Source organism: Typopeltis vanoorti, chromosome 17, assembly GCF_054136105.1.
Source record: "Typopeltis vanoorti isolate ZY-2024b chromosome 17, IOZ_Tvanoo_1.0, whole genome shotgun sequence".
Classification (NCBI taxonomy): domain Eukaryota; kingdom Metazoa; phylum Arthropoda; class Arachnida; order Uropygi; family Thelyphonidae; genus Typopeltis; species Typopeltis vanoorti.
Genome location: NC_143565.1, coordinates 61,281,189 through 61,304,001, shown reverse-complemented (window position 1 = coordinate 61,304,001; position 22,813 = coordinate 61,281,189). Strand labels below are relative to the sequence as shown.

Here is a 22,813-nt window from a genome sequence, read left to right as displayed (position 1 = left end):
AATTTTGTTTTCTTATAATTAATTTTTAGGCTGTACTGTGTGAATATTTCTTCCATCTTTGTTAGGGTGGCTTTCAGTTTGTTTTCGTTATCAGCTAAAACTGCTATTGTAGCCAGTTAATATCAATTCCATTTATCTTAGTTCTGGTTTCTATTAGTTCTTTCAGTTTATTTATTGCATCTTCAATGTACAGATTAAACAATATGGGTGAAAGAGAACACCCCTGTCTTACACCTCTACGTATTTTTGCTGTTACGGTTTTTGTTGTATTGCTGGCTGCTTCTATTAGGGCTTCTTGATGCTTGTAAAGATTAAATATGAGCCTTCTATCTCTCCAATCTACCTTTATTGTTTTTAGGAGGTGAAACATTTGATTCCAGTCAACACTATCGAGGGCTTTCTCCAAGTCAAGAAAGACTATCAGAGTATTTTGATTCTTCTCCAATCTTCTATCAATAACTGTTCTTAGAGCTAGGATTGCTTCTCTTGTCCCCTGCTGTTTCCTGAATCCAAACTGGTCATTGCCAACATATTCTTCAACCTTCTTTGTTAGTCCTTTTTGTAATTTTGAGTAGTATTTTTGATGCATGTGATATTAAGCTTATTGTTCGATGATTTTCACACTTGTTTGCATTATTTACTTTAGGAATGGGTATGATAGAGCATTGTGTAAAATCTTTGGGGATGATCCCTGTTTCATAAATATCCTTTATGATCTTGAAAAGGTATGACTTAGTTATGTTTCCTGAGTATTTTATTAATTCTGAGGGGATGTTATCAGTGCCTGGTGCCTTGTGATGACAATTCATTCAGTGCCCATTCAAATTCATCTTTTAATATAATTGGACCAATTTCTTCCATATCAAGTCTTGTTTCATCTTCTATAGCCTTGGCATCTAGATCTTTTCCACCATATAGATTTTCTAAGTACTCCTTCCATCTTTCCGAAATTTCTTCCTTATCTATAAGTATGTTCCCCTGTTAATTTTTGATAATTGTACTTCATGTCTTGTTTTGCTGGCTTATTCCTTTTATAATGTTATAAGCTTTATCGATTCTTCCAGTCTTTGTTAGATCTTCTATTTCTATACATTTCTCTGTAAACCATTGTTCTTTTGCTTCTTTACACCTTTCTATTTATCATATTTTTTATATGTTTATATTTGTCTTTGCTTTCTTCCTTTAGGGAGGTTTTGTAATTTCTTCTTTCATCTATTAGATCTAAAATGTCCTGGGTGATCCATGGTTTTTTTATTTGCTTCTTCCTTAATCCTATGCAGTCATTGGCAGCCTTGATGATTGTATCCTTCAAATGAGTCCATTTTTCCTCTATGTTTTTCTTTTCCCTCTCTCTCTCTCTCCCTCCAGTTTTAATGCTTTCATCAGTTTGCTGTTTATAGTTTCTATGGTTTTCCTCTGTTTTCAGGTTACTTATGTTCCATTTGGGCCTTTTCCTTGGTTGTGACAACTTTTAAAATTTCAGATTACATTTCAATAAAACCAAATTGTGGTCACTATCAACATCAGCTCCTGGGTAACTTTTGCATGATTTTACTTGATTTTTAAATCTATTTCTTGTCATAATATAATCTATTTGGTACCTTCCTATATCCCCTGGCATTTTCCAAGTATACCTTCTTCTTTTTGGTACCTCAGAAAATGAAATATGAGTATGAAAAGAAACTGGCTCTGCATTTTAAAGACAACCCAAAAGAATTCAATGCAAGAAAGAATGATTATGAAAGAATAACTCTACTGAATGTAGATGACTGATGCAGAAGAGATGGTTCAACTAATGAGTGGAAGAGATGGTTCAACTAATGAGTGGCTATTGTGCAACATTGAACTGCCTACATCTTCACTGGATGAAGAAACTGAGGTGTATGAGGAGAAGGTATTAGTGCTGTTGCACAAACTGAATAAGAATTCTGCAAGAGGGGATTTCTTCTAATGGGATTAGATGACTTGAATCCAGTTAGAGTTGAGCCTCATGACTACAACACAAATAACTGTTTTTCAAACAGCAGAGTTTGGATGCTAAAAGAGCATTCAGATGAAGAGGCTATTCCTTTGACCAGGCTATATAATTTGAGTCTCAGAACAGGGAAAATTCCACAGTAGCAGAATGTATGGTAATCTCATTGCACAAGAGTAGTGCAAATACTGATATCGATCTAGCGACCTATTAGTATCTCTGGAGTGGTGGTGAAGATTTTGGAAAAGTTGGTTAGGGCATGAGTATCTCTGTTATTATAGTGTGTATCTTGGGGCATCTCTATCATGGGTTGACAGAGAAACTATAATGTGTAATGAAAAGCATGGATTTATTAAGGGAAGGTCAGGTTTGAGCAACTTGCTCACATTCTGTTATGTTACCACTGAGTTAGACAAGGAGAATGGACACACTGTGATACTCTTGAATTTTGCTAAGGCTTTTGACAGAATACAGCATGAAAGACTTCTGTATAAGTGAAGGTCGACATTCACGTAATCATCGGGATCTCATTTTGTGTTGCAACCATGGCACATCAGCACCAACAGCCTGTTCTGTCGGCATAGTCAGTGGGGTGAGATGAGAGCATACACATTGGGACCCAAAAGATGGTGAACTGTGCCTGAGCAGGAAGCCAGAGGAAATCCTGGTGGAGGTCCACATCAGTTCTAACATGTAAATCGATCATTGTTAGCTGTAGTGGAGCATATGGGATTTGATTATAAAAATATTGGCATGGCTAGGGGGGGGGATAGCTAACTAACGTAACTTAACAAGATTCAATTAACCAGTGGTTTGCTACAAGGATCATTTCTTGGTCTATTGTTATCCAGTATGTACATGACTTAATTTTTAATGGTATTAACAACACCAAACAATTTTATCAAAATAAGTTTTATTAACTGCTTATATTTTTTCGAGTCCTGATTTCATGGTGATCTGAAATAGGTCTGAGATATTAGGAGGAAATTTGGCTTGGATTAGGTCTAAGGTATCTTTGAGTGGTACACTGGTGATTGTAAAAAATCAGTTGATTGTAAAAAGAAGGATGTTATTTGGTATGGTGACTATCATAAAACATGCCAATGATGAGCATGTTATAACTTCAAGTTTTCCCAGAACAAAAATTAAAAATATAGTACATGCAATTGAAAGACAGAAAAACAAAGCAAAAGACATTTTAATTCTAGTAGTTACGATTGACTTAACTAGCAATAAATTCAACATGAGAGAGGATATGAAAAAAGTTGTTGGAAAAAGTGAGGGTGGAGAGTGAGAAACTGAAAATAGTAAGTATAGTCCTAGTATCGTAAAAATGAATTAAGAACAGCAATGATGGCAACTGTTCTGAAATAGGGCTGAGATACTGGGAGGAAATTTGGCTTGGATGAAGTCTAAGGTATCTTTGAGTAGGACATTGGTGAATAAGGAGGAGGAATCAAAAGTGACCATTTTGATGGTCACTTTTGATGCCTCCCCTTATGACAATGTCTCTCCTTATCACATTTTGATAAGGAGAGACACTGATCCCCCCACATACGAATTAGCCAAACATTTACCCAAGCTCACACAATATACTGGCAACACACCTTCATACACATAATACTCAGCCCACTTTAGAGCTAGTATAAAAAATCTCTAACTCCAACACACTGACATAATGGTCACTTTTGATGCCTCCTCCTTATTCACCAATGTCCCACCCAAAGATACCTTAGACTTCATCCAAGCCAAATTTCCTCCCAATATCTCAGCCCTATTTCAGAACAGTTGCCATCATTGCCTTTCTTAATTCATTTCTACGATACTAGGAATATACTTACTATTTTCAGTTTCTCACTCTCCACCCTCACTTCTTCCAACAACTTTTTCATATCCTCTCTCATATTGAATTTATTGCTAGTTAAGTCAATCGCAACTATTAGAATTAAAATGTCTTTTGCTTTGTTTTTCTGTCTTTCAATTGCATGTACTATATTTTTAATTTCTGTTCTGGGAAAACTTGAAGTTATAACATGCTCATCATTGGCATGTTTTATGATAGTCACCATACCAAATAACATCCTTCTTTTTACAATCAACTGAATTTCATTACACATTAACTTACCTTATTCCAAGTTTTGTTGTTTTCCATTTTGCTGCTTACCTTTTTATTCTTCCTGTGTTTCTCTAAACACTGCTCGTCACTATGTAATTCTCACATCGTCCAATAATCTGATTTAACTTTGTCATTTCAGATGTTAAATTATTTTCAATATCCTCATTAATATCGTATTTAGCAGGGAAAGCTGTCTTGTTCTCTACTTCACTGTTATTGTTAGCATTCCATTTCCTGTGAATTTTTGACACCATTTTACAGCTGTATTTAATATGACAATATCACAATAAAACAGATAAAAATCACTACTTTTACATGGGTGCTAAATACAACAACCACTCACAATATAGCCGTGAATCCAGACGAATCGAATAGAAATCACACTTCTCGAAAACAACGTATTTTCAACTCTTACAGACCTATTTCTAAATAACCTGAACCTGTATGGAGGGTTCCAATTTGTGATGTTGCTGGAATTTCTGATCCCCATTTTGAAGATCCTCAAGAAATATAATCTAGTGCTCACATTTACTCCTGTTAGCACACTAGCCTCTTTGTTAACTTCCACCAGGATTAAATGATCTCTTCTTTCCTTCACAGGCATTTATAAAGTTGTTTTTACTCTTTTACTCTAGTTAAGCATGATGTACTATTGAAAAAAGACTATGGTAAAATCAATCTACTATCATCTATAATAAGTCTGGTCTGGCACAACATAGACCTGATCCTGACCACAGAATTTTCTGGTCTAAAGACTCATCTACCACACCAATACAACTTCAAATTTGAGAGAGAGAGAGAGAGAGAGAGAGAGCACTGAAGTGTTTTTTACCTTGATGGACCTGTGGTTTCAGTCAGGATTTCTCCATGACTGCAGGTCGTAAAGAGTCCAGCTATTCCTCCTATCTTGGGCCTTTCTTCTCCATTTTCTTCCAACTTTCTTAATCATTGGGTCTTCCCACCTTAAGGCTGATCTTCGAGGTTTCCTTTTGGTATCTCTCGGATACCAGTTTGTAACTCTGACTGTCCATCTGTTGTCTCTCATTCTGGCGAGATGTCCTGCCCATCTTCTTTTGCTGTTGTAGATTGTTTTTATTATATCTGTGAGTCCAAACTTCTTCCTGATTTCTGTGTGTCTTACATGGTCTATTTTGTTAATATTGCATATTCTTCTTTCTATTGCACGTTGAGTTGTTATTAAGCTTTGTTCTTCTTTTAAAGTTGTGTTCCATGTTTCACTGCCATAAGTTAATGCTGGTAAGATGTGACTATTGAAAAGATGGGCTCTTATGTGTATATCTATGTTTTGGTTGGTAATTGTTGATTTTATTTTGTGGCAGTTTTGGCTTATGTTATTCAGCATTGATTCGAAGTGTTTGGGTGAGTGAGATATTAATACCACATCATCGGCGAATAATAGGATATTTAATATTTCACCACCAATGTTTATTCCATCTTTCATGTCAATTTTTCGGATGATGCTGTCCAGAGTAGATGTGAAGAGATTAGATGATAAGACATCACCCTGACGTACTCCTCTGCTTAAGTTAATTTTAATCGAGTGATTGAAAAGGGTGATATTTGTTGTGCTTTCTTTGTAGATATCTTTTATGAGTTGGATGTATGCTTTTTCTACGCCTTGTTCTATTAAAGCTTGGAATACTGCGTTATGCTCAACAATGTCAAATGCCTTTTTAAAATCTAGAAAAAGAAGACAAAGTGGGATCTGATATTCTCTGCATCTTTCTGTTAGCTGAGTAATAGTTTGAATGTGATCTACTGTTGAAAAGCCTTTTTTGAAACAAGCCTGTTCTTTGCAGCTATTTTCATTGATGGAGGTTTTTATTTGGTTTAGGATGATTCTGGCAAATATTTTATATGTGTGTGCTAATAGACAGATAGGTCTGTAGTTACTGATGTCTTCTTTATTACTTTTTTATGCAGAATTATGGTCTTTGATGTTTTCCATTCAGTAGGTACTTTCCTTAATTGTATATATCAGGTAAACCTTTCTGCTAGAGCTTTAAAGAGTATTTGTCCACCCATTTTTAATTCATCAGATTTTATACCGTCAATTCCTGGTGATCAGTCATTTTTCATATGGTGGATAGCCATTTTTATTTCTTCAGGAAGGACAGAGGGTATTTCCAGATTTTCCAAATTTTTGTCTGGTACTGGAGCTGTGATTACTTGTTTAGATGAGAAAAGGTTCTCATAAAACGATTTTACTATATTTTCCTTTTCACCTCTGTGTGTCTGTTTCCTTGATCGTCTATGAAAGCTGACGGTAGTGGTTGCTTTAGATTTATTTCTTTTTCTACTTTTTTTAATCTACTGCAGAGCCTAGCTGCTTCTGCCAATTTTGTTGTTCTATATATGTTATAGTCATCTTTGATATTCTGCCTTAGTTGTTTACAAATAATTTTATATTCTAGACGATCATTTCCTATATCTTTCAGTATTCTTCTTTTCTTCAATAGTTCTATTGTTCTTGCTGATAGGCGTTCCCTGGTCTTAGGAGGAAGTTCATACGTGGTTCTTTCTTTGCAGTTCATTAATTTATTGTTAAAGTTTGTTAAATCTTCGTCGATGTCATTTTTTAATTTCCAGTTGGTTTCTTCCACCTTTTTTCTAAATTCTTCTGGGTTTATCTGTTTTGAGCATTTTTTATGGTTGGACTGTGCACGTATGAGTTCTTCACTTTTTTTTATGTATTTTGAGAGTGGCTCTTATTGGACGGTGGTCTGAATGAATGTCACAGTAAGTTTTCCCAATGACTTCGACATTTTTTATTATTCTTTTACAATCTGTTAGGATGAAATCAATTTCATTTCTTGTCTCTCCATTTGGAGATTGCCAAGTTCATCTTTTTCCAGTTCTCTTTTTAAAGAAACTATTGATAATGTACAGCTTTTCTGTTTCTACAAATTCTGCCAGGAGTTCACCTCGTTCATTTCTTTCCCCTTTCCCCCACAGTCCAATGTATTTTCTTCAATAAATCCTGTACCAATCTTTGCGTTGAAATCTCCACACACTATTGGGTATGCTGTTTTTTTCAGTAATGTTTCTTGTAGGTGTTCATAGAAATTTTCTATTTCTTCTTTGTCAGCTGTTGAGGTGGGTGCGTAGGCTACTATTATTTTTATTGTTATGGATTCTCCAATTTTTAATATTAGTGTTCCTAGTTGTTCAGAATGGATTGTACAAGAAATAATATTTTTAGTTAGCTTTTCATTTATGATGAAGCCAACTCCTCCAGCCCTTGTAGTTTATCTGAGGCTTCCAGGAAAATTTGGTTGCCCTTGTTCCATTTTGCTGTTAATTCAGAGCTTCTTCAGGTTTCACAGATAGCGAGGACATCAAACTTTACATTTTGCAGTTCTTGAAGCAGGAAATCAATATGGGAGTCAGAAGACAGAGTTCGAGTGTTGAAGGAACCAATAAATAGGGTTGAATTTCAAGATGGTGGTCTACCTTCCTCTGCAACATTCTTAGCACCACCTGTTCTTGCAGATTTCTCACCACCACCACCACCACCACCTTGGTGGAATTGCAAAGAGCCACACAGGACTGGGGGCCTTTTTCTTCTTCTACTTGCTGGCATCTTTACAGTGGTCTACAGCACTTCTCCTGACCATGGTTCTGAAGTACGCCTTTGGTCCACGGCTCCTTATTCATTATTCGGAACTGCCTGCTTGGGCTTCCCTCATCCACCACCCGAGGGATGCGCTTGGTAAGGATGAGGTCCCCCCATATTGCCCCAACTTAAATCATAATGAGCATCTTTCTTTACTCAAAATTACTATAATAAGCCTAAGAAATCACAGTATAGACCTGATCCTGACCACAGAATCTTCTGGTCTTAAGACTTACATACCAACTTAAACCATAATGAGCATCTTTTTTTACTTAAAATTTGGGAGAGTCTTATTCTTATTAGTTGCAAGTAGTAGGGTTTATTTATTTATTATTATTATTATTTTAAATCACATCTCACAATCTGTTGTACTGTAATCCACTAACAAGGGGTACATGTCTTTTTGAAACTGTTATTCTATCTTGTTTGAAATGCTGATTGCTACTCACTGACAATGTCTGTTAAATTCTGATTGAAATATCTAATTGTGAGATGCAGTATGTATGTCTGTGTGATGTATTTGACTCATAGGAATACCAAGATTCCTATGATGCAGTAAAGAGCACTTTTGGAAGATCAAAATATAAGAGCTAATCATATCAAATACTTAATATAACAAATTCTGAAGAAAGTTATCAATAAGAAGCTAGTCATGACATCTTGTGTATGACTATCATAATGTCTGGTACCCTTTCTGAGTATTCACCAGAAAATGATGAGATTATAGATAAACTAGAGTCAACAAACTACAACCCAAAGGTTGGATCAGGTTCACCACCTAAAATTGTGTGGCCCATGAGCTAAGGATGTTTTTTAAATAAATTTTGTGACAGAATCATGACACTCCTGTTTTAGTATCCATATATAGTGTTGTTGATATGAAACGGCCAGTACACTATTTGTGTATTGTCTGTTTTTGCATCATGTGTGTAGTTGTGGCAGTGACCATATTTTGTATTCTTGTAGCCCACACAAAGTGCTAACTTGACATTGTTTTGAGTGCCAAGTGCTTCTAATGACATGTACCATGTTTACATAGGTGAATATTGGTACGTATTTGTTCACATTCAAATTCAGTAACTTGGAAAAGACATTTTCTTAGATGAAATACATAAATTTAATCTTGTTACAGATCAGCCCTTATCTGAAGAGCATTTGCAATTGAATTTAATTATTTGAAACACTAATTATGAACACCTGTTTAGGCATAATTATGGCTTATAAAGAAGAATTTCACCTTCTCATTAATTTCCCAAAAATCTGTTCGTGAAGAATTATATTTGGTATTTTGTTAATTTAAAAAAAATTAATACTTTGAAGAATCAGTTTAACACATGTAAGGTAAATTGGAATTTATTAAAAAACTACTATAAATTTTGCTCAGTTTAACACGATCATAATTGAGAGAGAGAGAGAGAGAGAGAGAACACCACAATAACACAAGAATGAATCAAACAGCATGAAAATACTTCATTTGTCTTGGATGCAGTGAACATGAGAAAACACTATTAAAGTTCTAGGGAACAAGGTATAGTTATGTAATTCAAATTAAATTAGGAGTTTTTAATAAATACCTATTTCCCTTACATGTGTTAAATCATTTTTTTCAAAGTAGTATTATGTCTACTACATGTTTCTACAAAATGTCTTGTTAATGACAAAAAAAGTGTAAATTTTGTTTTCACTTTTGTCCCAAGAAGTGTAAAATATTTACTATCCAGCCCTTCTCAGAAAAAGTTTACCAACTCCTGACAATCAATCAGAAGAGGTTAGTACATTGTTTCAGTCAAATGGATGCACTATATGTAATAATTTTGCTCTTCAAGCAATCTTTAACTAAAGATTGGTGACAAAGCAAAATGAAAGATTTTCCCTACTATAATTCCATTTTCACTGACCAAAGAAGAATTTATAAAATAATGATGATGATAATAATATATTTTCTTTTTGCACTGTAATTTGTTCTCCAATTCCCTTAAAAATTCAAAATGATAATTCCTCCTCAGTCTTTAGGATCATGAAGATACTTAATGTACAAACTATGCTCGCTTACACTTGGATAAAGGATTAAACCAAGAATACAATTTCTTGGCATCTTTAATTTATTCTTCAGGATTCTGTTAAAATTTGTATTTCATTTGAAACTTCTCAATTTAAATTTAGAAACAAAATTATATCTATTATTACGCAATGCTTTCTCTCTCTCTCTCTCTCTCTCTCTCTCTATATTATATGAAATTATAGAGAAATTCTAGATGAAATTATATATATGAAATTATAGAGATATCTCTCTATAATGAAATTATAGAGAGATATCTCTCTCTCTTTCATTATATATTACTATTATTACGGGCAACTCCAGGGAGTCATTGGACTCATCGAGGGAGGCCCCAAATCATATTCATCACAACTATTTGACATTCATACAGTATCTATCATACCTCGCCTTAAACTCATTCACTGTCACAGCATCCACCACAGACTCAGGGAGCGCATTCCACTCATTCACTACTCTAAAAGTAAAGAACCCAGATCTAACACCTTTACTAACCACACTTTTGCCCAGTTTCCATGGATGTCCCCTAGTCCTCCCACAACCAGCCCTGTTCTCAAAAATATCTTCTGAATTAATTTTATAGAAACCCTTCAGTAATTTGAATGTCTCAATCATATCTCCCCTCCTCCGCCTATCAACCAATTTTTGCAACCCACAAATCCTCAACCTGTTCTCATACGGTTCATTCCACAGACCTGCTATCATCTTGGTCACTCGCCTCTGGATCCTCTCCACCTCCTCCCCATCAAGAAGAAACCTAGGTGACCAAATCTGAGCACAGTAGTCTAGATGGGGTCTTATCAAGGCTCGATACAGAGGAACAATAACCTGCTTGTCTCTGCTTGTCATCGTATTCTTCAGCAACCAAGTGATTTGATGAGCTGTTTTGGTCACTTTTGCAATGTGTCTCCCCTAAATTTCAATTCCTTATCTACCAACACTCCTAAATCTCGTGCCTCATCAATTTCCTGGAGCACGGTTCCACCAATGCAGTAAACTGCCGCCAATCTTTTCACCCCAAAATGCATAACCTTACATTTTGCCACATTAAACTGACATCCATTCTCCTTAGCCCAGACCTCCAATCTATCCAAATCATCTTGCAAAATTTTGACGTCATCTGCATTCACTATTGCCCTACCCAACTTCGCATCATCCGCAAACAAATGAATTGTTCCTCTCAGATCATTTCCTATATCATTTATGAACAAATTAAACAGCAGTGGTCCAAGAACAGATCATTGTGGCACACCACTAGTCATAGGCCGTCTCGTGGACTCTACTCCCGAGTAAACCACTCTCTGATATCTCTCCGTCAACCACCCTCCTATCCATCTCACCAACCCTATGTCCATTCCCATATGCTGCAATTTACTGATTAGAATTCCATGTGGAATCCTGTCAAAGGCCTTGGCAAGGTCCAGTAGAATCACCGTAAACCCATTACCCTTATCCAGTTCAGCCGTCACTGTGTTATAATACGTGAGCAAGTTACTGAGGCATGACCTACCCTTCACAAAACCATGCTGTCCCCGATACAGTATCCCATTTTCTTCTATCCAATCTTGTATTTTCCTCTTGACTATTTTTTCAAAAACCTTGACAATGATTCCTGATATGCTAATCGGTCGGTAATTTACTACAGCAGTCTTGGAACCACCTTTATGCAGTGGAACTATTTTCCCCTCTTTCCACCCGCTCGGGACTAACCCAGACCTGAGACTCAAATTAAACAAAATGGTCAAGGGTACTGACAATTCTTTAGCTGCTTCTCGTACAACACGAGCTGGTATACCATCCAATCCCACAGATGTATTGACATTGAGGTTATGCAATAGACTACTCACCTCCACTTCATTAACCACAATTCCCGTATAATCTACTGGTTTATTCGTTTCTGCAATGTCACCACCTGGATGATATACTTTTGCAAAGTGCTCACTCAGTAACTCAACTATCTCAACTGATTCAGTTACCTCCCTACCATCGGCATTCTTTAAAATCAATCTGCCATGTACATTTTTCCTTTTACTTGCTACATATCTAAAAAACTGTTTAGGATTCTCTTTAGCCTGCATGGCCAATGTTCTTTCGTAATCCTTTTTTGCTTTTCTTACCACACTCGTCACCCTTCTGGCCTGTGCTTTATACCGTTCATGTGCCTGCCGGTCACCCTTCTCCTTAAATTCTCTCCATTGTTTCTTTTTTTGCAACTCAATCTTAATGGTGTTATTCATCCATTTAACCCCTACTTGATTTATTATTCGGACTCTAGGTATACAGTCAGCCATTGCTTCATGCAAGCACTTCTTAACTACCTCCCATGCACTATCAACTTCTAGTCCTTGCAGTTGTACATGCCATGGCACTGAACCAATCAAACTCCTAAGCTTGTCATACTTTCCAGCCCGATAATTCCACATGTACCGTCTTAATTGAAAATTCTACACCTTTAGCCACCTCCCAAGTTAAGACCCTATGATCACTCTCACCGATTGGTGGCAATGTGGTCATATTTGTTACAGCCAAATCCTCAGATGTAATTACTAGGTCAAGCACTCTCTGACCCCTAGTATTTTCCATTACATGCTGTTGCAGATAGTTATCCCTTAATAACCGCATAAAATCCAGTTCCTTCCTCCCGTGTGTCCTCTCCTCACTCCAATCAATGCGACCATAGTTGAAATCTCCCATAATAATCACCCTCCTTCCACCCATTTCTTCTATTTGCTTGTGCATACTGTCACCACCATCTTTTCCATCACCTGGTCTATAGCAGCACCCAATTGTATATTTAGTTCTGCTAGCCACAATCTCACACCAAATGGCCTCAAATGTGCTCTTTTCTCTATCCTGCAATTCAACTTCTATTCTCCTTGGCTGGAGCTCATCAGCTATCATCAACAATACTCCTCCCCCCATTTTATTCTCTCTGTCATTCCTGAACACACTATACCCATCACATTCAATCCCACTAGTTATATCATCTACAGTCAGCCATGTTTCACTAATACCTATAACCTGTGGTCTGGAAGTGCCAACCATGGCCAAAAACTCTTCCTTCTTGTTCCTAATACTCCTAGTATTAGTGTACATGAATTTAAGACCCCCATTAGCCCCAACCATACCTTGACGCCTTATATTAACTATCCCACTCAGATTTGTTGTCCTTATTTGCTCTGGCATATTATATTCATTCTTACATTCAACTGCCTCTATAAGGTCTGTATCTTTACTCCCCCCCCCCCCCCAACAAGTCTAGTTTCCCTGAATTTGCACATCCACTACATTCAGCAACACTTTCTCAAGTCTTCTTACACCGTAACCATTCAAATGCAAGCCATCCATCTTATATAGATCCTTTCGCCCATCAAACTCACTCCACACATCCACAAATTCCACACCACTCGTCATACATAACCCACGCATAAAGTCATTTGCAATTATAGCCCTCCTTTTAAACATTTCACTGTCATACCGTGGCAAAAGACTAATCATTCTAACTCTCTCACTCTTTTCTTTTGCTACCTCAAACAATTCATTCAGGTCTTCTATCATTTCCATTTTATCTCCTTTCAAATCATTCGTACCTGCCACAACAATCATTTCTTTCACCCTTTCCTTTTGCTCTCTAATACACGCAGTTACGTCCTTTATGGTCGCACCAGGTTGGTACGATTTTGTCAAATCCTCTACTAACACACCTCGTAATAACGAGTCTCCATACAGCACTCTATCCTTCATTCTGTTCATGTTCACATTCATACGTCTATTTTTCCTGTCATACCTTTTATTATTGGTTGGTTCATTCAGTCTACTTTTGTTCATGCACTCTAGCTGCTGTTTTGCTCTTTCTATCGCACTATTCAACAACGCGATCTCACTCAATGCATCTATCTCATCGTTTTTGTTCTCTGAGAAACCATTTATACTATCATTCACACTTTCTACATTCACAATATATATATAATGTATATATACAGGGTGTTCGGGATAAATTTGACATATTTATAATTAATTATATTTTTCCGTAAGTTACATGTATTAACACACACTTCTCTTCATTTAAAAGTTTGGACCCTTCTTCATTCATATACAAGATGTCAGAAAGGATGGATAGCTGGAACCCACCTGAATCATGGAAGAGAATAACTTGTATCATGATGATTCGTGCCCGCCATCAAAATAAGGATATTACGACTGCTGCCCAATGCTCCCTGAATACAGTAAAAACAATCAGGCATGAACTAGAGACTTGCAATGGTGACTACGAGGATGTAGCAAGAAGAAAGATCCCTAGCAGACGATCTGATTGCGTTCGTACAGCAGAATTCCTCGCAAATCTGCAGGAACAGGTGTTGAAGAACCCTGGCATTGGAATTCGGGCTTTGTTCGTGGAGTTGCTAACTGTAGTCAAGCCCTGGATAACAAGGGTAGCCAATGGTAGGCCGTATGTATGGCAGCAGGATTCGGCCCCTTGCCACACCTCTGGGAAAAGTCAAAAATGGTTGTCTGAAAATTTCTACGACTTCACCAGTCCAAATGTTTGGCCTCCAAACTCCCCAGACCTTAACCCCATGGATTATTTTGTATGGGGCGCAGTTGAAAAAGACACCAATCGCACTTCCAGTAATACAAAAGCCCAGTTAATGGATAAAATTAAAACAGTTTTTGCGGCCCTTCCCAGGGAGACTGTAGCATCAGCTTGTTCGAGGTTCCGAAGCAGAATTGAAGCTGTGATCGATGCTAATGGTGGTTATTTTGAGTAAATCTTGTTGATAGTATTGTAATTAACTCTGCCTGTAATGTTTTTTTGTCAATTCATTAAATTTAATAGATACAAAGAAGATTTTCTTTTTCCTTACGAAACTGTCAAATTTATCCCGAACACCCTGTATATATATATATATATATATATATATATATATATATATATATATACATTTACATATAAAGGTGCAGTACCAAGAAAAATTGCAAATTAAGAGACTGTGAAAAGAAAACAAAAAAAATATTTACTGATACTGTTACCACTATTGCTAACTGACATTTCCTAAGCAGTTGTTATGAATAAACATATTTTGGTGGATCAATGTGTGCCAGAATTTGACCTACAATTTTAAGAAACAGTAGCAAAGAAATTGTTTTTGTTATCATTGAATCTCTGGTTGGACTGAACAATCAGATTCATTTGTGAAAATCCTCATTCCCATTCAACTGCTGAAACTGATATCATACTCAGAGTTTCCATCAAATGCTTCAATTTTTCTGAAACAGCCTTTTTGCTTAGATATTTCTGAAATCCTAAAATAATGTATCTCTTTCATTTATAAGAAACCTAACTGACAATTTTCTAATTTCAATGCTCACTAAATGTCACTTGAGAGTTAATATCTTCAGGCCACTATTTCCTATTAAGTACTCGAGTTGGTACTGGCTGCTAAGCAAGTATTTTAACTAAAGCAGACTGCATTCTACTGTTTTTTTTCCAGAGCCCTGTAGAGAGGTTTTGGATTGATGACAGAATAATTTCTGTAATCTGTCCTGTTGATCTGCTAGAAATCATAGATTTTGGAAGCTCAGGCAGCATGCTTATAATAATGTCCCGAAATGGTTTGTCTTTCACAAAAAATGTAGTACAAAATCTTCTTTATTTTAATTCTTCATGTAAAACTAAAATAACTCTTGTGGCACATCAAAATTAAACCAAAAGTCTAATTTAAAGGAGAGGCAGTATCCTTTTTGTACTCCTTCATACTTGCAACTCTCTTTTTGGTCCTGATTTGAATTGTTCATTGCTTCTTGAAAATGATTAACTAACAAATAATAGTTATTCCAAAGAGCCAAAGCAGACTGGAAATTTGATGCTATCCATTGCATGTTTAAAATTCTATTTTTTTAAATAATACAATATCAAGCAAGTGTATGCATAACAGGTTTCACAGAATCATGAATTGTGAGTTCTAATTGGGTGATTAATGCAACACAATTAATGAGGATAATTTTTCTTTCATTAGTTTGTTAACCCCACTTTTACAACCTATCATAAAAGCTGCACCATCACATAGAACACAAACTAAGTGAGATTTTAAGTGGTTTTCAATCATAACATACAAAGACAATTGAGCAATGAATAAAATAATCCACGTGCAGCAATGCTTTCCAGTTAGATCACGTCCAAAAAAAAATTTAAATTTATGGCCGAACTTATTCCACTGCTCAATATACAAGTCTGAATGTACATGATTAAAGTGGATTTATTACTCAACATGGTCGATTCAACAAACCATCAATGAATTTTGTTGTTCGACGTAATGAATTTATTAGCTAAATATTTTCTCATGTCATCACTAATGTGGCTAAAGATGTTAAGAGACGCATTAGTTGAACAAAGCACATGGTCCACATCAATCTAATTCAAAATAATGACTGATTCTCTTTGGTCACCTTATATGCAATGCAAACAATTTTGCTGATATTAATTTTTTACCAAATACACTTGAACACAGATTTTCAAGAACTCTTTCTGAACTTCTGCATGCATGTTTATAGCAACTCCATGTTCTGTTGTTTCCTTCTCATCAATGTTTGTAAGACATAATAAAGACATAGGTGTTTGTTGTCTATTTCTCCTCAATATAGCTAATTTCATTGTTTGCCCATTTCTTATATATGGGCAAACAATGAAATTACCTATTTTGTATGTCATTCAAAGAGATACAATTCGTTTCTATAATGATAAATAAATAGATAATAATAACTAAACAGACAAAAATAAATATATAATAATAGAAAGATAAAATTATGATAATTTAACCACATTTTTATTAAGAATCCAGCAATTTGGCCAGTGATTCCTTACTCTGATGCAGAAAACATCAGGAACAAAATCAGTCCTTAACACAGTCTGTGAAATTAACTCTTCACTCATTTTCTCATTTCTCACCCATTTATAATTTAACTATGGAAGGTGAAAATAAACTACCAATTCTTTTCATTTTTTTACATTACAGTTCAAGACAACTTTTATATTGTTTCTTAGATCAATAGGAAATCTGCAAAGTTCAGATAAAACCTATATTTTAATTTTAAAATTTTAGAATTTTAAAGGTAATTTAAAATTCTAAAAAGAGTATCATCATCATCATCATCATCAAATTCCTGCCATGTACCCTCAAGGGGTGTACAGGATATGACAGTACTACATGAAAAAATTACATCATTACTAACTTCCTATCTACAATTTTCCTCCAAATCAGTCTGTTACTTGTCAAGACTCCAACATTATCAGATCTTATATTTCTATCGTCTAAGGCACTTTGTACCGTATCAATCCACCTATATCTTGGTCTTCCTCTGGGTCGTTTTCCTGCCAACCTGGCAGAGAACACTTGTTTTGCTAATCTTTCCTCTCCCATTCTATTTAGGTGACCATACCATCTGAGATTAGCTCTGCTAACGCATTCCTGGATGCTGACAATGTCAAGTTCTTTCCTAATATCCTCATTTTTAATATGATATTGCCATTGATGCCATCTGTTCACGCCTCTAATCTTTCTCAGGACTCTCATATCTGCGGTCTCTAGTCATTGGTCAAGTGTTTTACTGCTGACCCAGCTCTCAGATCCATAAGTTAAAATTGGTTTGAACACAGTCTTGTATATAGCTAATTTAGTGTTCCGACTAATTTCTTTCTTATTCCATATGAATTTATTCAATTGACTTCCCACGATACCAGCTCTGCTGATTCTGTTGTCTATTTCTATATTTAGTTTACCATCTTCAGTAGAAATTGTGCCTAAGTAGCTGAAATGTTTTACTTGTTCCACAGGTTCTCCATTCACAACACAGTTGACATTTTCAATGATTCTGCCTATTTTCATTGTCTTTGTCTTTTTATTGCTGACCTTCATACCATATCTATTACAACAGCTATTCAATTTAGTCAGAGAAACTTGCACACTTGTAGCGGATTTATTTAAAAGTATAACATCATCCGCATAAAGCAAAGAGCTGACATTAACATCTCCAATTTTGATATCAGGTTTAATACCACATTCCTTCATAATGTGATCCATATAGATAATGAATAACAGAGGGGATAATGTACATCCTTGTCTCACACCAGATTTAACATTAAACCATCTTCCTGTACTTCCTTCAATTCTAACTGCTGACTCACAACTCAAATAAAGAATAAGTATTGCTTGATATAATGCCCCATTGACACCATATAACTGCAGCGTATTGAATAGCTTCTCTCTTGGTACCTTGTCATATGCCTTTTCCAAATCGACAAAACTTAAATACAGATCTTTGTTATATTCACATGCTTTCTCGACTATTTGTCGTAAAGTGAAGATCTGATCCTGACAGCCTCTATTTGGCCTGAATCCAGCTTGTTCTTCACCAAGCTTTTCTTCCACAATTCTTCTCAACCGTTTCTCAAGTATACTGCCATAGATCTTGCCAGGAACACTCAGTAGGGAAATACCTCTGTAATTCTCACATTCAGTTTTATTTCCCTTTTTATATATGGGTACTATGAGAGTTCTACTCCAATCATCGGGAATTCGTCCCTCTGTCCAGGTTTTCTGAACTATGCAGTGCAGCCACTGTAAGACTCTTATACCACCATACTTCAGCATTTCTGGTCGAATATCATCTACTCCTGCTGCCTTTCCACATTTCAAGCCTTTGATGGCTTTTTCTACTTCAAGTATGGATATGTATTCCTGACTGCATGCCTAGTCAGTGTTTTTTATCACTGTGCTGTCATCACTGCTTGTTTCATTTAGCAGTTTTTCAAAGTAATTACTCCATACTTCAAGGATATCTTTTTCTCCTGTTTTCATTTCACCTTTATCATCTCTAATTCCTTTTACAGCACTCTTTCCTCCATTCCTAAGCTTCTTCAACAACCTCCAGAATATTTTGCCACCTTCTTGATATTTATTTTCTATATTCTTGCCAAAGTCCTCCCATGACTTTTGTTTAGCTAGTTTTACACACTGTTTAGCTTTCTTACATTTGTCTCTGTATTCTGTAAGAGTAAAAGCTGACTTATTTGCCAGGAACTTTTGATATGCTTTCTTCTTTTCCTTCACTGCCTCTTTAACTTCCTGTGTCCACCAGGGAGTTCTGATTTTTTTATCCTTGCACACAACCTCACCACATGCCTCTCTGGCAGAATCAATCAATGTTTCCTTCAGAGTTTGCCACTGAATCTCCAAGGTTTGATTCCTGTTCTCAAACTCTTTCATTTTCTTTTCAATAATATTTCTGTATTTTAGTCTACAGTTCATATCTGAGAGCGGCTCAACTTTTATTCGCTTTAAAACTTTCTTACAAGTTATTCTTTTCAATATGAAATTCAATTTTATCCTGCTCAAGACTAAATAGTGATCACTTCCAATTTCATATCCTCTGTACACTCTGGTGTCCTGCACCAGGGAGAAAACATCACTATTAACAATAACATAGTCAATGAGACTTTTCTTATTCCTAGCCTCTTCTCTCCATGTGAATTTGTGCACATTTTTATGTTGGAACATGGTGTTAGTAATAACCAGTCCATGTCCTGAGCAGAAATCCAACAGATATTTGCCATTATTATTAGCTTTGCTCTTTTCTCCAAATTTTCCCAAAATATTTTTGTATGTCTCACAATCATTTCCTACTCTACTATTTAGATCCCCAACAAGGACCAACTTTTCCTTTTTCATTGTGTCAGTTGCTTTTTCTAAAGCCTCAAAAAATTCCTCCACTTCTACCTTAGTAGAACCTTCTGTGGGACCATAGGCACAAATAAGTCTCATTGTCCAGTTCCCCATTCTCATATTTGCCCACATTACTCTACTTGAGACTGACTGCCATTCAAGAAGATTAGCCTCGTATTTTGTGTTGAATACTATGGCTACTCCTTCTTTTCCTTGATTGTCATTGCCTGAATATAACATTTTGTATTTATTGCTCAGAAAGATCTCACCAGTTTTGGTCTTTTTTGTTTCAGTCACCCCTATTATGTCGATCTGGTACTTATCTAATTCCTCAGCTAGCTCCATTTCTTTGCCATTCAGGCTTCTTACGTTGATAGTACCGATCTTTAACTCTGGTGATGTTGAGTTGGGGTTTGTTTTCAGATTTGTTCCAGTAGCTGACTTTTTGCTGTTCACCCTGGTTCCCTGGCGAAAACAACGGGGGCCTTGTTTAACCGGGCGACGCCCCAGCTGGCATGAAATTTTGTCATGTTGTACCATCATTTTTTATTTTGGTTTAACCAATAAGAATACAATTTGGTCGGCTAAATCCCAAATTGCCAGCCCATCCTCTTTCGTTCAGTATCAAAGTAGATACCCAACAGGGTGCACCACGAGAAGGTGAGGATTGGACATTAGGTCAGAAGCCCTGGTCGGTTCTCCGCATTCCTTTAAAGGCTATGTGGAGGTCTCCTCTCAGTTATACAGCTTTTACCCTTAAGCACCCCTCTAAAAAGAGTAATAAAGTTTTAATAGCAAATACTTAACAGCAGATGTCGTGGAAATGCTAATTTCATCAAATAATTAAGTTTTTTTTTTTTTATTCGAATGCCAGGTATACAGCAAAAAATTACTGAATATTCCAAATTTCTAAATGTACCACATCTATATGTCACATGTTGCTGTTTAACATAGCAGTACCAGTATACCATACTGTTCTATAACATCTCAAAAAAAAGTACTGCTAGTACATATATGAAAAATGACATTAGGTTTAGCTGCCATAATAGCAAATAATGTCAATACAAGAAAGCTAATTTGAAATGCACAGTCTTTATGATTCCCTGCACTACTTATTTGTAAGTATATTATAAGAAAACTAAATTATATAATTATGCAATTTCATACATATCATATGAAATTATATAACTAAAAGAAACTTACAGGCTGCTCGGCTACAGTATCAAATGCAAACTTAATCTGATGCCTTCCTTCCTTATTTGCAGAGATTTCTTTATCTTCATTATCAACTTCATTGTGAGACTCTGAAATTTTCAAAACATATTAAACAACAATACAATCTGTTGATGAATTTGCTTCTTTCCACTTGTTTAAAGAGAGAGAGATTTCTGTACTGCACATTGTGTGTGTGTGTGTGTCTATATATATGTAAATTTTATAAATAATATGTTTCCTGATGTCACTTATGGATAAATTGTTGAAATTATTGTATAATTTTTTATGCCAATGTGATCATGCATATGAGAAAAACCTTGTTTCACTGTTTAAAAGATTGAGTACTGAACAGAATAATCTTGAAAAAAAAAATCTAGCTACAAGTAAAAATAATTAAAACTGATTCATATTACATTTGTAACAATACTCTTCTGTTTTCCTACTAATTTATTATAGTCTTGGTTTCATAAGCTTCATTTTTACTTTCTAACAATGACAATATATCTGAATTTATTAAACAAACTAGCACAACGCAATTAAGAATCTGGTTTCTGGAATTATAATAATGAATGATACCATTTACCTATGATGTATCATATCTTCTAGTTTATCTTTAAGTGACTCCAAATGGATACTTCCTGGGCAGGATCCCTGGTTTCATCCCCCCCCCCCTCTGACATTTGGTATGAATAATGTCCTTGATGAGCCTGCTCAATAAACTTATTAATAAACTGGATAGCCAGCTCTTCCACTTATGAAAAGAGCAAGCAATGCATTTCTCTGTTTACTGTGATGACTACAGTGTGACTATATTACTGTGATGACTACAGCTATTAAAAAAAAAAAAAAAACTCCCAGAAAAACAACAATAAAAAATACACACAATTTCATATTCCTAAAATCCCCAAATGCACTGCTTAAGACTACAGTTCACCTCAGCTAATCTAACTACACCATACACATCACATGCACCATACATCATGCACATGTTCTGCCCTTCTGTAAGAAGGGCAGAACATGCGCTTTTGTCAAAAAACATTCCTTGCCAAAAACTTATTATATGTGGAATCCACATAATGCTAACTGCTTTAGATTAGATTTTCTTTATTCATTCTTCAGCTCATTTGCTGTCTATGCCATTCTCCTAATTTTGATGACTAAATAGATTTACTGATTACTTATTTCTGAAAGTTGATTACATGCAGTTCTAATTACCCAAATTATGAGGTAATCATCTTAGGACATTACTGTTTGTAATTCAGACTGGCTCCTCTTCTCAATCTGCATAGATCAAGTTTGAAGAAAAGCTAAATCATTTGCTATTGGTCATTATCTAATGAACTGATAACCGTGTGGACAGACTTATGTGTTCGTCGAACATGTTGTTTATTATTTTAACGGTATAATAGAACACAGAAACTAAGTAAATAATTAATTTATTCACTTGATGCTGATATTTCGCTGGTATTATAACCAGCATCTTCAGAGCACAAAAACACTGTTTGTCACAATACGCGAGACTAAAACAACATGGTGTACATTAACAAAATTGTAGCAGCAACACAAAGACTAGAGTCCTGATTTTGGCGCCCTCTATCTGAAAAAAAAAAAAAAAAAAAAAAAAAAAACGCTATCATATATTGCTAGAGTCCTAGAAAAGTGCTAGTTTTTCCTTAATATGACTGTCTCCCAGATCTTCGGCAAGTTAATACAGCCATATTTGTTGAGATTTGGGGTGTGTTTTAGGGCTTCTGTCGCCTCTAAGAACAATCTCTCTGATTTATATGGGTTTCTGTGTAGTACTTTTGTGTTTTTCCAGTTGATCCTGTGTGCAGGGGTATCCAGAGCATGGTCTGCTAGGCCCGACTTCCCATAATGATATTTCCGGACGTATCGTTTATGTTCGCTGATGCGGATATTCACAGTTCTTCCTGTTTGACCGTAGTAGGCTTGATTGCATGAGCAGGGTACTTGGTAGACTCCTGGATGTGATAAAGGAGGAATGCTGTCCTTGGGTGAGCGGATGAGGGTGGCTAATTTGCTACATGGTCTGAATGTAGTGCGTAGTTTATGTTTAATGAGAATTCTTGAGATC

At 35.8% G+C, this 22,813-nt stretch overlaps 1 protein-coding gene across 3 annotated transcripts in view; it reads right to left on the bottom strand.

The window, feature by feature from the left end:
* The window catches only part of LOC150097438 (uncharacterized), an 857,342-nt gene that overhangs the window by 411,655 nt on the left and 422,874 nt on the right, over nt 1-22,813 (bottom strand). For all 3 annotated transcript variants that reach the window (XM_090406999.1, XM_090407000.1, XM_090407001.1), the window contains exon 13: nt 20,707-20,807. In XM_090406999.1, coding sequence (XP_090263125.1) covers nt 20,707-20,807 — 101 coding nt within the window. The remainder of the gene's footprint in view (nt 1-20,706; nt 20,808-22,813) is intronic.